At 37.3% G+C, this 15,149-nt stretch overlaps 1 protein-coding gene across 1 annotated transcript in view; it reads right to left on the minus strand.

The window, feature by feature from the left end:
• The window catches only part of gbe1b (glucan (1,4-alpha-), branching enzyme 1b), a 149,694-nt gene that overhangs the window by 115,069 nt on the left and 19,476 nt on the right, over positions 1 to 15,149 (minus strand). The window contains exons 3-5 of the mRNA XM_024277525.2: positions 9,943 to 10,058; positions 7,828 to 7,953; positions 4,966 to 5,101 (exon numbers count right to left, since the gene is read on the minus strand). Coding sequence (XP_024133293.1) covers positions 4,966 to 5,101; positions 7,828 to 7,953; positions 9,943 to 10,058 — 378 coding nt within the window. The remainder of the gene's footprint in view (positions 1 to 4,965; positions 5,102 to 7,827; positions 7,954 to 9,942; positions 10,059 to 15,149) is intronic.

A 15,149-nucleotide genomic window follows, 5' to 3' on the forward strand; every position in this document is an offset into this window, starting at 1 on the left:
CAGAATTCTGACTTTTAATCTCAGAATTCTCAGAATTTTTTTTTTTTCAGTGGCCCTAATCCTCTTCCGTAAGCATGATACCAGTTGTTCTTAACACCCTGGTGCTTAGTTGTCATTAAGAGCATTACTTCTCGACTCTTTGGAAGGCCACTTTTTCCTAAAATAACTGGAGGGGGTAATATTACTGTCACATACTGTCAGTTTTTTGATAATGATTTATTTAATAGACACCTGCTGCTCAAATCTTATCCAAAGCCTGTGCAATAAACTGGCCACCAAGTGATAAATTCAAAATGCTTTCAAACCCTATAGAGTTCTTTTTTACAATCATTAATTATGTTTTAACTTAGTAAGGTCTGCATTTTTTTATAACAGTGACTTGAGATGCAAAAACATAGTTTTATTCTGATAGCATTTTAAGTGATGGTAAATAAAACTAATTTTTAATGATTTAACCCCTTTATCACCAAAACCTTATTTTTGATTACCGTAACTCTTCAACCGTTTACAAAATGAACATACTTCCAGTAGATTCTGAAGCCAAGAAAAGCAGCCTTGGGCTGATGTGTGACACAGTGAAGTAGTGACGTTCTTACGCTATCAATTTAAATCAAATGATTGGCGCCATTATCAAAAACTTTACATTATTGATGTGTTGAATATCGAGCAAAGATGGTATGAAAAGCTGCTTTTCTTTGCTGTCAAATCCACTGATTCATTTTCATGGTATATGGTAGAAGAGTTACGGTACTTCAAAGAGAATGTGTTGTTTAGACGTCGCAGGGAACATAAAGTATTATGCAACGTTTACAAAGGCCTCTGCGACACATGTTCAAGCAGTCACTTTCAGTAAAGTATGACTTAATCGGAATTGCTTTCCTACCCATCTGATTACTCCCTGTTGCTCAAATTATTGGGGCATTTCGAAATGTAGTGTTGTCCGAAAGCGTTTGTAACCCTTGTGGCATGTTTACATTAAAAGTGATGTCATCTGGACCCCACAAGACCGCGGGCTGAACTTTTTTTTCAAGGATCTTTTATCTTCACTGGTTCTGTGTCCACATTTGTCATGGAGGGGGATCACACATCAATCATCATCAAGGGTGGGGTCATCTGGACCCCATAAGATAGCACAAGGGTTAGAGGACTCATTGGGACTTGGGGCTGGTTATCCTTCTGCCGGGTGACCAGCGAGTGCTTGTAACATTGAAGAAAATCGCATTTCTTCACGTGGGTGTTCCCGTGAAGCAAAGAAGTTTAAATTTAAATGTAAGTAGTTACTTTTTGTTTTAGCATGACTTTTTGAAATTATAAAACTGATATGTATTTTCTGAGCACTGGCAGATGCGCGCTAACATCAATGACCTGGGATTATTGATGATGTCATCAAGTGTTTGTTTTGTCCAAATTTGATGACAGAATTTTTTTCCATAACTCTCAGCTTGGAGGGCTAAATGTAGGGGTAGGGAGTAGCTGTAGGGGTAGGGAAGCAATTCAGATTTGACCTATGTAAAAAGGCAATTCAGACATGATGTTCACTACTTTTCTTTTGTTTTTCTAAACGCTGGATATGACGTCACCGATTTCACGAAGTCAAAATCGAATCAATACGAACATTTCACGACGTTTATTTATGACTCCATTGTGTTCTGATGGTGAAAATGTGTATGGCTTATTCGAAAATTACATTTAAACATGTTTTTTGTTGATGCACGCTAGTTTTTCGCAAAGACTTCTGGGAAATTTCTAGTGCACTCGATTATGGAATAAGATTTGGACAGCACTAGAAAATGGCGAACGCACTATATAGTGCACTATAAAATGATTATGGGGGAATTAGGATATAGCTACTATTTTTCCACATCTCTAGAACCTGCGTTCAGTTCATTCTCAAATGCACATCACATGCCCAGAGTGTACGTAACTTTAAAGAGTTAAATATGGGTTGTAGGGGTTACAACGTTCTTGTAGGAACAAAAAATAGATAAATAATGAATTACCACCCTATTACAGTAAATGTATGCACTAAATCTGGTGGTGTACAACATCAAATGATCAAACTAGGCACCAAGGACAGCTTTGTATCTCACTGGGTTATGAAAGCTCACAACAAGCTGAGAGTTGCAGCCATGCTTTTCTGTCAAGTCTCATCGAGTCACTGCAGCTACCTGGAACATTTCAGTAATGCTATATTTTACCTGTCTGAGGCAGGTGGAAAACTAAAAATAAGAAACCACTCAATCTAGTTTTATAACAAAAAAAAAAAAATCTATGGTTTCAAAAATGTTCTTTTCACTTCTGATGGTTATAATATCCATGGCAACTGGAGTGGAGGTAAATTTTCATGAACTTCATATCTCAGACAGATGATGGTTAAATCTTCGTCTGTGTTTTCATCCATGAAAGAACATGTTTGGTCACATTTTTTTTTGTTTATTACAGTAATTTATCTTAAATTGTTGTTTTTAGTTTTCATCGTTTGTCAAGAAGAGATGGACTACTTTGTGAGTGACTGCCAGCTGCAAACAAAACAAGACTAATTCATGAGAAAATAAGAAATAATCTACATTTCCATGTTATTTGTCTGTAATACACAACTTTAACATTTTCATTTGAGTTTTTGAAAAAGGGCATGTTTAATATGAGATAATCCAACATATTTTCTTAGTTTTACCAGAAATCCATACACTAGTGATGCAAAAGAACCTTTTCTTCCCTGTGACAATTTTTTTCTCTTAAAATCTTATGTTTCCTGCTTTATCTGACCAGTCATAAGATCCTAGCCTGAGGCTTGTTGTATCACCGAAGTGAAAAATTGATTGTCTAGATTAGAAGACTAGATACAAATTTGGCTGGTGGAAACAATCTTGACTTCTTTTGCATTAAAAAAAGAGCAACAGAATGTATTCAACAGTTAAACTGCAATAACAATTGTGCAAGTCATTCACAGTTTAACTGTATTACAGTATCTTGTGTACTCTTTGATGCTCATAAATTAAAGCCTCACTCAGACCATCTTTTGACATATTCTAAAAGCATTCCTAGCGGTCTTTTAATTACGATTATGTTGTTTTTCTGCAAAAATTCAAAACAAACAAACAAAAAGACCTGACATATTTTTTGGACATGGTTTCTGCAGAGCTGCAGTAGTCCATTAGAAATTTTCCTCTATTTTTTGTTTCTCTGTGTGCTGTTTCTTAGTTTAGTTTATGCTCGTTTTATTTTTATGATGTCTTGATATCCTTCACTAGTGAAAACTGTATAAACAAGCTAAAAATTAAAAGCAAACAGTGGACCGTTGGCACATAGCAACGCCACCCCCACTTCCCATCAACCATCTGTTTACATGCTCTACCACTAGCTCACAGCAGGTCACAACCCTGACCTAACATTAGCGGTGCAATATAAACGGTGTGCAATTTTGAAGCTATACATCCGTACAGTTTTTATTCAGATCTTATCTCGGTCGAGGAAAATGATTGAGTCTTCTTTCTAGTCGTCTACAAGTGGATACATTAGAATGGAGCGGAGCAAGCCCACTGGAGTTTCTATATATGACAACTACAAGCTTATTTTAACTGCATTTCTTCATCTGCTCTTGATTCACAACGATTTGAATGAAGAAATACTCAAAAGTGCAATTATAAGTATAGTATATGTCTTCTATCATCAGAAACATGCCACAATTTTCATCAGACAAACCCATTCTGATGAAAATTGTCTTTTTGTGTTTTTAACATGCTCTTGTAGCATTTTTTCTCATAGTAGAGAACCAAACTAAAATAATTTACGATTACAACTGCATTTCTAAGTATTTCTTAATTCAAATCGTTGGATCGAAAACCAGATGCTAGAAAATGCTCGGACTAAAGGCACAGCTACTGAAATGGGCGTGCTAAAGTCCCTGCTCGCACCCTGCCCCGCTCATGCTTAGGTGTGCGAGGCATGATGAGTGTTAGACACTCTGTAGAAAGTGGCAATTCTGGTTTAAAACTGTTCGACTGGATTGATCCAATATTGTTCGTCTTTATGTTTGCGCTTGTGATATTAGCTTAAGGGGGAGCGGGTTGATCTGTCCAACAGTCCCGCCCATAACCCAAAATTGGATTTCTAATGAGCTACTCCCACTGTGGATAAAATATGTTTAAATAAACAACAATGGATTTTTGATTTTGGGTAAAAACTAAAAAAAAATATGGTTGGAGTTGGACTTTAATGATATAAACAGTAACGATTTCCTAAAAAGCAGAAAACTCAACTGCTCAGCAAGTCTAAAATCAAAAGGTTTAATGTTTAAATTAAGCTAAATTGTAGTTGTTGATTAAATTTCCTGTTTATCAAACTGCTTTTACCGTTTTTGGTTGACAAATTATTATTTGAGCTAGCTCCAAACATAACCGTGTCTCAGACTTGTCATTGACTGAGGTGCAAATGTGTAGGAGGAAGACTTTGCTTTACTGCTGGCCTTCTGAGTCAACAGTGGCTGTCTGAAATGGAAACAAGTTGTCAGGTTGGCTGTGTGCTGTGACTTGAGCTGTGAAGGCCCTTTTTACAAAACACTGCCCATTGGTCAGGGATCCCTTTATGTCCTGCCAGCAAACAGGGTGTTGACTCGCTGATGTAGTTTTATGCAGAGGAAGTGTGACAGGTCTGCCTTGGAAAATACTCCTCCTGGAAGACCAGTGGCACTCTCAGCAGCAAGGCATGTCAGCTATTATAGAGGCCAGTTTGGATGGAGACACTGGCTGCTTTATTTAAAAGAAACAGTGGAGTAAAAAAAAAAAAAAAAAGAAAAAAACTGTCCTGAATCCCTCAGCTTCTGCTTCTCACCCAGAAAAAAAGCTGGCTCAGAACTTGGCTGGCGAAGATGTTAAATTTTCTCAAGTTGAGTCCACAAAAGCTTGAAGTGGCGGGAAGAGGATTAGACTGAGTATCTAATAAAACAAGACTTTGCCCATATCTTACCCAAGTCTTTTATTCGAGGCAGCACATTTGTTGTGAAGTTGGAATAAGAGGCGACTTTTGGCTCTGGTGAAGCGATGCCCACGTGAGCCTCGTATATCCTCAAACTTGTGGGTTTCTTTGGCCGAGGGTGGATATGCTGGAGAGGAAACCAAGAGTGGACAGAAATGAAGGCAGAGTCTGGCACACTACATTACATTTGCTGACTGATACTAAACTGTTAAGTCGAGATCTAGGTCTTAACTGCACACCCCGAATATATCTGCAACACTTCCATATCAATAATTTTTAATGTGTGACCCAACAGGAAAGCTACTTATCCTGCAGACATCCAATATTTCCTCATGGCTGCCCAGAAAGCCTCATGAACCCAATATTTGAAGTGCATGATTAAGTCTCTTGTAAATAAAACAAATATACTGCCAATGAAAGAGCTCCTCTAATTAAAACGGTGCCAAATAAAGAGCGATAAAAAGAGTAAGGTGAACTTTGATGGCCTCTTGGCTCTTTTCCTAGTTCACTCTTCAGCTAAGGACATTAAGTGGCATCAAGACACATTCAGATCTCCTCAAATCAGTACGCACCAAGAATCCACTTTAACAATAGCTTTACAAGTGAGAAATGTGTTAAGTTAAAATTGTAACAGATGGATTCACACTGTTGAAATAAAAAAAACACGATAAAAGGGACAAAACATTCAACTTTTGTGAGATTAAAATCTAAAAACAAAACAAAATCTACTTTAAGTGAAAACAAAGAACGTTAAAGACAAGATTTTTTCTGATCTCCAAATGATTTTTTATGCTACCCCACTTACAAAGAGAAATATCAGCAATTCTTATCAAAGTTTCTTCAGAAGAAGTCAGAAGAAAATGCTAAAATCACTCCAGAAAGCACAATTATATTGTAAATTAAATTGCATTTCAGGTAAACAAGTATGCAACCTTCCATAACCAACAATAATTCTGGTTCTGATATATGGGGTATGTGGTCCTGATACAATTAGCCCTGTCCTTTAAACTTAGGGACAAATAAAAGTCAATGGGATTTTGGCTTCTTGGAACCAGCAGGTACTTCCTATTTGAAACGTGAAGAGAGAGAGGCCACTCAGTCCAGTTCTCTGAATTGACTTCATTTTGCTAGAGCTGGAGGTAAGGCAATTTCTAAGAGTGATGTCACAACCGCTTCGTCCAGACAACATATACTGTCTATGCCAGTTCTCTACACAGTCAATGTTTCCAACACAGTGTGGCTTCTTTTTGGCAGAACACATCAGGTCCAAGTGATCAAAGCAAGATAATCAAGCAGGATAGTGGTCCTTAACGACTGCTGTTAAAGGGCTAGAATGATCTTGTGATAAGTGAGGGCTCAGCCAGAACTACACTGGAGGAGCGTGTGATTGATGTCAATGGAGTTGTGACTACAAATGCTAAACAAACCAACACAACACCACAACCGATTCAAATTCTGTCCTACAAACAAGAGCTTTACCTCAAGCTGTTAGTCTGCAACAAACACAGCTGACTCAGGTGTATAGTTAAAACTTGGATGAGAATATTCTCTCATTAACCAGGACAATGAAGTATGACAATGACCCAAACAAGGGGATGGCTAATAAAGTCCATTAAGGCAGTGTTTCCCATCCCTGCTCCTCTGGGTACACTGTCCTGCATTCTAACCCTCCTCAAACACCTGCCTTTGATGGCTGCTATTATCAGGCTTCTGCAGAGCTTGACGATGAGCTGAGTCAGGAGTGCTCATGCAGGGAAACATGACACAAATGCAGGACGGTGTTCCCCAAGGACCATGGCTGGGAAACACTGCATTAAGGTCATAAAGAAGCCTATATCGTCTAGTTTTTTTTAAATGTCATGCGACGGCCAAACAATTTCTAGGGTTCAGATCAGATTTAGGACAGAAATCTTCCAGGAATGTATAGATATAGATATATATGCCTGATGACTAATGGATAAAAAAAAATAAAAAAAACTTTGGGTTTATCAACAAAATAGTCTCCACCAAATACTACATAGTAACTTCTTGGAGATCAAATGTACAATGGCCCTGAAGAGCAAATCACATCAACAAGTAACTTGACGTAAAAACATTTTAAAGATCACATCAATTAAAACAGCATAACAAATAACATAACAAAAAAAGCAATACATTTTAGACAACAAAAAAAAATTTCCGAAACCAAAACGTAAAAAACAAACAAACAAAAAAAAACACATTTTGGAATCTTTTTTTTTTTTTGCTTTGTTTTTTTTTTATATTTGATTCCCTTTTATAAATTTTTGCTTCGAGTCATTTGTTGATGTGATTTGCCCTTCAGAGCCACCGTACAAAAGCTGATTTTCTTACAGAAAAACAAATGCAAAAATTTAAACCATTTCTATGATTTTTTTGTAGTTTATGATTGAAATCATGACGATAATGTTTGAAAAAATAATATAATAAAAAGTCCTGTGCCTACATTCTTTCAGTAAATGGAAAAGTTTACAAGGCACCAAGAGAACAAGTGGTTTCCCTGTGCAGTCAGCATATAGGGAAACACTTTTAATACGTCCTTATTTATTTGCAAACTGGAACCTCTAAATGCAGAAACCTAGCTAACTTAAATTTTAAAAAGCCCAGAATTTTTAACACATCTAGCAAATTTTGATTAAAGTTACTTTTAATCAACTAGCAAGTTTGTTCTTGACTAGAAAATGGGCAGGCGTCTTCCAGAGGGTGACATGAAGAGACTCAAGGGGCATTTTTGTGAAATAAAAAAAAATAATCATTTCATTTTCATTTCTATTGTTCAAAATTTGCCAGAGGAATTGATCATTTGGGGCAGCACAGTATAAAGTTCAGTCTTACGACGTAAGGATGAGGAGGATCCCAGTGAACCCAGTCATAGATGACAGTTTTCTCGTCCCTCGTCACATATTTCGCCCAAGGCGAGATCCGGTAGAGGCGCTGACCGTCACCGGTGTGAACAACCACCTGTGTAAACAGAGTAAATAGGTTTTATCTTGCAGAACAACAACACTACAGTCAACAAGAAAAGAAGAGTGAAAACAGTTTAATAGGAAGAAAACACCAGTAGAGCTCGAAAAATCCACAAATCATAAAAAAAAAGGTTTAAAAAATGCTCTCTGCATGTGATTTTACTGTCAGCATTATTTACCCTTCTAACTGCGGAGAGCTTACACTATAAAATTCTTGCTACTCCCCCCATCTGTTATACAGCGAGATGCTGAAGATTGTTCAGCCAACGAGGCAGGCATTTTTAAAAACGTGTCAGAATGAAAAGCATCCCCCTAACAGGAAGTGAGTCCCTGCTCGCCAATGTAAAAGCTCAAAAAGAAAAAAAAAGAAAACATCTCCCACACTGGCACAGAGACGCAGCGGGGTGCAGTGGTTAAAAAGCTGCAGTATTGACCAGAAGACTTGTTGCAGTAAGTTTTTATTCAGAGGTGATTATGCTTTGTGAAGAGTGCAACTCTTTTATTGGCTTTAACGCAGCGATTTACTGGCCCATCTTGAGGGGAATTAAGGCGGGGAGCATTTTAGAAGGGAAAAAAAAAGAAAGAAAGAAAACAAGGTCATATAAATCATTATCCTTTTGGGCTTCATCCATTATGACTGCAATTCAGAATTGGAAGGGGGCAAAATAAACATAGTTTGGAAATCTGTCAAGTTACTTTGCCTCCATTGTCAGATAAGAAAGGAGAAAAGCAGCGTGAGAGTTGGAAAGACTCACTAGGAAATCGATGCTGTAGTGTTACCCACAGTATGTGTTCACCCTGATTTGTCCCCTGCAGAAACAGGCATTAGAGCCCAACTAAATCTGGCTACTGTTGCGAAGTAATGACTGTTCCAATGCCACCTGCCTGTGAGCTGGTAGCCAGACTCCCCGATGGGGTTTTTTCATTATGGGCAGGCCACCAAGGGGTTAGCTGCCTGGCTCCCCTTATGACATGCTCCATAGTTTATAGAATTAGGAAAAAGATAGTTAAATAAATGAGCTGGCATAAAGCCTGACGGAGCGGTGGTCCCTCAGACAAATTGGCCGGAATTTAGTACGTTAAAGAAAAACTTGGACTGAGAAGAAACCCAACGCGGAGTAGTTGTGTGTGGCTAAAATGATGTGTTAAAATGGTTCGCTTCACATCTTCGCTTGAATTACAAAGCTCTCATTGTAAAACTAGACCCAAAAAAGGACACTACTTGTTTACGGAGACAAATTGGGCTCGGAACAAAAGGGATGGAAGGGCAAGCTGCTCTCTGTGAGAGTGATTGGGCCCGGGCTTGTGCATTCACGAGGGACTGCTCTGGAACCAATTCTAAAGTGGAGCTCACAGCGCGATGGCCATTCATAGTTAGAAGGGGTGCGCACGGAAAGGCCAGGTGCCAGCTTTTCCATCTGCTTCTTATCATCCTTAAACTGACCTCCGTTGACAATGGAAGCTGGGCAGGCGGGCCAGGGAGCGCCAGTGTGCAAGCAAGTCCCAAGGAGAGTGCAGTAGCAGTGCCATCCACTCTGCAGCTTGCATTTCATTTCTGTGCTACCCCTCAACCGTGCCCAGACAATGCATAAAGGGAGGTGCATTTTGTACCCCTATTTAACCCCAATGAATTATTTACTAGAGCTTAAAAACCAATGGCGTCCACCCACTGTGGGCTGTGTTTTGCGGCAAACAAACATGGCAAAATGCCCTGAGGGATACCTGCCACAGATGGGAGCTGAAAACAAAGCCATCAGTTGGGCTCCTCAGGTGTGTCTACTCTCCACTGTGCAATCTGTGTACACACAGCACTGTGCAGGGCAAGCATGACATGTTGCTGACAACATGCCAGGTTTTTTACTTGGTTCATGAGACAACGCGCGACAGGGAACCGACACGGACATGATGGCGACAGCTGCCTGTGCCGTCATGGCCAGGCGACGCCCATGGAGGGCGTGAAAACACACACGCAAGGATGCTGTACCTTCAGTTTGGAGTTATGATCCACAGCTGGGGACCCGTCATGCTTTGGCGGAAGAATTAGTTCCCATTTACCAAATTCCTTCTTGGCGTAGGGGTGGGAGAATTTATTCCAGTCATCTATGAGTGGGCAGAAATAAAATATGACATTAGTTTGCAAATAACAAAAATGGATTTATCATAATTAAAATACCACTGGGAACACTTTGAAAACATTGGAGGAGTTGTTATTAAATATTATACATCACATCTTGCTCTTGCAATATTGGCAAATAAAAAAAAAAAAACAAGTATTTTCTTTCATATTTAATTATAAAGAATTGGAAAAAGCGGAAAAATGATTAGTTTCTAATTACAACATACTTAATTACTAATAAAACCAAACCTTTTAAATTGCATTTCTTTGAAAACAGAGTGTAAACTGAGAGTTGAAGTCATTTCCCGAATTCTAAAATAGTACCTTTTAATTATTTATGTCATGAAACAAAACAGAACCTAAAATGGAAAAAAAATCTAAATTTATGGAAGTTTTTCTGTTCCACCAGATTCTGAATTTTTTAAGCTTTTGAATTTTCATTCAGATCTTTTAAACCTTTAAATTTCCATTCTAAATTATTTTAAACCTTTGAATTTTGAATTAATTTTTTGAATGATGGTGAAAATTAGAAATGATTACACCAAAAATTGAAAAAAGTTGTAGCAAAAAAAAATAAATAAATAAATTGTAAAATTCGAGAATAAGAAGAATTATAGAAAAAAAATAACAAAAATCAGAAAAAAAGAAATCAAGGCAAAAATCTAAACAGAATATAGCAAAAATAATAAACAAATATAGCAAAAAATTAGAAAAAAATATGGCAAGAATTAGAAATAAAAATAAAGCAAAATTAGAAATAATTTTAGAAAAATATATATAGTAAAAAAAAAAATAGCAAAAATTAGAAATAATAAAAAATTATAGCAAATATTAGACTGAAATCCTTGCTAATAAATAACGCATGCAAACAAGCAAAAAAGTAAAAAAGAATAAAAATAATGTTATAATGGTCCCCTGGTTGTAACCCTTACTCACTCTCAGCCTGGGTATTTTAAAAATAGCAGGGTTTGATATACAGATAAAAAAATAAAAAGAGTTGATTTTCTTGCATGCCAAAAAAATGACAAGGAAAGAAAGTAAAAAAAAAAGGCTCCTTGCAGTGTTTGTCTATCATTATCAGAAGGAGAAGTCAAAGTAAATGATAGTAGTTATTTTTAATTCCAATTTAAACCATTAGCAGTGTCATCCTCCTAACACCGTAACACCGGTGTCTGCCACCCTGCCTTGTGCCAACAACAGTTTGTAGATGGCAGTCTTCTCTGTGGGTTTGCTTTCTATTTTGACATCTCCCTCTGGTTGCAACTTTATTTTTACAATTCTGATTTCTACTTAAATTAGTCATCGCATCCAAGGAAGTCTCTTTGTTCTTTTTTTTGCATTTGTCTTTTTCTTTATTTATTTATCTGAAATATCAGGGAAAAGGAAGTTCAACATAAAGAAGAGAAGCAAATGAAAAATTGAACAATCATAAATCATTGCTCCTGATATTCCATCACTGGGGGAACGACGGGGGAGACGTCGCATTTAGAACCTGCCGATACCACATTACAGGATGACATTGACTGACACACAGCATCTATAACAAAGTGACCACCTTGGCCTGTCATTTTAGGATGTGCTTTTCATTGTTGTGTGGTGTGTTTTTGCTTGTTATTCATGAACGAAAAGGAAATAACACAAAGAAAGAAAATGAATCACTAAGATGCTTCAGAAGTAGCAGAATCCCAGTACTTTTCACTGAGCTTTTGGAGATTTTTCACAATTTATTTATCTCCCTTTTGCTTAAATTCCCCTAAAAAATGGTGAACTCAACTTGTACTATATTTACTGTATGACTGGGGCTGCTGGGCTGTCCCCACGTTTGGTATAAAACTAGAAATCAAATAACACGACTGAACCGTGTCAAAATGTGATCTCTCAGTTAAATCTTAGAATTGCTGCCCAAAGTCCTGGGAAGGTAATTAGAAAAAAAAAATGAAAGGAAGCAGGAAAAATATGACAGAAACAAAAAGCACATAAAGGAAATGATGGTAAACAAATTGACATATTTCCAATTTTGCACCGTTTCAATTTGAGAAAATTACTAAAATACAATTAATACTGAATTACTGCAAAACTGAGATAAGTTTCTGCAGACTGGAGCGTTCCAGTTTTGAAAAAATTGCAAACCCTATCTCGGTTATATTTTTTCCCAATTTTTCCATTGTTTACACTTTTTTCTAATAAAGTTTTTTTTTTTCCCATCTGGCTTATCAACAACAATTCTTGGACACCTCCATTTCTCACTAAAGTCTGTGTCTTTAAGGCTGCTAATCCTTTCTTTAGCTCTGCCAAACCAATTATTACTAGTTGATGTGAAATGTAATGCTAAAAAAACAACTACTATGTTAGAACTTAATCACCAACACCAAATTAAAAAAGTGAAATAAAACAAATTTTCACTTGCTGCTAATTATCAAAAAAAAAAAATCTTTTTTTTTTTTTTTTCTTTTTTAGATGTGTTGTTTTCTTTGGTACCTGCGAAAATACAAATCCACTAAACTTGTTCTATTAATATAAAATGATTTTTTTAGGATTAATACTTACTGACTCTGAAAATGCTACATTTCTCTTTACTGACTTTTGTAAAAGTGTTCCCAGTGGTCTTTCATTATGATTATGCCATTTTTAGCAGAGGGTCAGGAGTTCATTTGAAGTTTGTCAGTGAAATGTGGGCGGGACCGCTGTCGCGTAGTAACCCCACCCCCTCATTTCCTTCCAGTTCCTGAGAGCTCTCTGTTTACACTCTCTACTGTTAGCTTACAGTCCCTCACAACCTCAACCCAACCTAACCAAATGAAGTCCTGTATGAAAAAAAACATTAGGTATAATTATGTGAAAGTGGATTTTATACATCACAAATATGCTCTTTTCAAATTACTTCTTTTTTCTCATCATGAGAAAAATGTCACAAGAACATGTACAAAAAAAGCCCCAAAAACAAGGTTTTCATCAGAGTGGGTCTTTAAGAAATTGCTACAATGTACTACGTACTTCCACTCCATAAATTCATATTTGCAGTGAAATCTTGTAAAGGCACTAAATTGACTTTTACTTAAAAGGAAAAAAGTAGGATTTCTTCTTGTGCTTTGCTTAAAGGCACAATCAAACTGCTGCTACGTACATTTTGAGCATGCTTCACACAGGAAAAATGGTCATATGTGGAAAAAGTTGTGATCTTTAAATGTAAAAATGTCAGATGTATCACAAATGAAGCATGTTAAAACACGGAAGGTGTACCAATAAACCACGCAAAGGTCAGATGAATTGAGTTTCTTAACTTAGATAATCAGAGCACTGGGCAAAAAATAAATAAATAAATAAAAATCACAATTTGTCAGTACCATGGACAGCACCCGCCACTTGTCCTTGTGATGTTTTCTTTAAAATTAAAGTTCTAAGTCAGCTGCCCACACAGCCCACCAGACGTGCGTGTGTGTGTGTGAGAAGGACCTGGTCCACGTTTAGAGTCGCATTCTCTCGATCTGCATTCTGCCTGCCACAGGACACTGGGGGTGAATGATCGGCTGATTTACATACCCGTCACATAATAAGCAAATCATGCGGGAACTGTGCGGGATTATTGCACTGTTTATATGCAATTCATTTGTGATTAGTGCACAACTTTGGTCCTTAGTGACATGCGTGATATTTGTAATTCGTAGGTTTGTCTGACGAAGGTCACGGCTGACGCGTTTCTACGTAAATTTGGGTTTGAGCAGTTCCAAAGTTTTGGTTGGTTGGGAATAATTCAATATGTGCGTAGTTCCTACATAGTTCATATGCAATTTATGTGCCAAATATACGCAATTGTGCGTGACTGATGCGAGAACTAGGGCTGGGAATCACTGGGTACTTGACGATATGATGGGATACGCGATACATGGCTCACAATATCAATGATATCGCGATACTGCGATAATAGGTAAAAATCACAACTCACATTATATAGAACTCGTTTTTTTATTTTTGAGCATGAAGCCAATCAAAATAAACAACTTGTGTCTTATTTTGTGCAACAAATAATAGACACTTTTGTGCATCATTGCGGAAATTAGTACCGGTAATACTCTGTATTTAACTAGCATTGTCCTCAAACCAAGACAACCAGTCTTGAAGTACTCACCCCATCTACCTCCAAAGGAACGTCTCACCAAAGGATGATGAATATAACGTTTTACAGCCTCTTCAAATGAAAATAAAAGATCGGTACTTGATGAGAACCCATCGAGAATCAATTGCAGGACTAAATATCATGATATATCGCAATATCAATATTTTGGCACACCCCTAGCGAGATGTGACTATTTAATAAAAACAAAGTTCGTAAATATACTAGTTCTCAATTTCGAAAAAAAAAAAAAAAAAAAAAAAAAAAAAAAAAACTGGTCCAGAGTCCAGACTAGGAGAATTCCACTTTAAAAAAAAAAAACAAACCATCTCGAGGAACCGTGGCGGCTGATGTCCAGGGTGCTGACGTGATGTGATTTCTGCCCAGTGCTCTTATTGTCAAAGTGAAGAAATTCAATGAATTTTCTGATCGTTGCTGGATTTTTTTGTACTTCGATGACAATGAATGGGCATCTGTGCAGACCGATGAATGAGGGACACATGAAATACTTATGAATTACAGATATCACCGCATGTATCACTAAAAACCAAAATTACATTACGTGCAAAATGTACTTAGTGGCAGTGTGATAAAGCCTTCAGTCCGTTTATGGTAGAAGCAACATCCAAATGCAACAGTTATTTATTTAATTTTTTTACATTTTGTCTAATACTGTGTTTCTGCTTTATCATTTTAGGGTGAATCCTTGTAGATCCAACAGAAGACGATGCAGTTCTGTGGAACACTCTAGAAGGAGGACAGTTTCTATCTGGTGTGACCACACTTGCAGACTGGAATGAGTCTGCTCCTGCTGCAGCTTAAATAATGCTTCGCTGTTGTTTGATGGTCTTTTTTCCTTCAGGTCGGACGTGAAATCACAGAGGAAAAATACAAGGAGGGTTTGGATGCGGTGTTGAGCTTGTTGATCAAAAGTATGGAGATGGAAAGCACACCGTCAGGTTGC

Source organism: Oryzias melastigma, linkage group LG13 (genome assembly GCF_002922805.2).
Source record: "Oryzias melastigma strain HK-1 linkage group LG13, ASM292280v2, whole genome shotgun sequence".
NCBI lineage: Eukaryota > Metazoa > Chordata > Actinopteri > Beloniformes > Adrianichthyidae > Oryzias > Oryzias melastigma.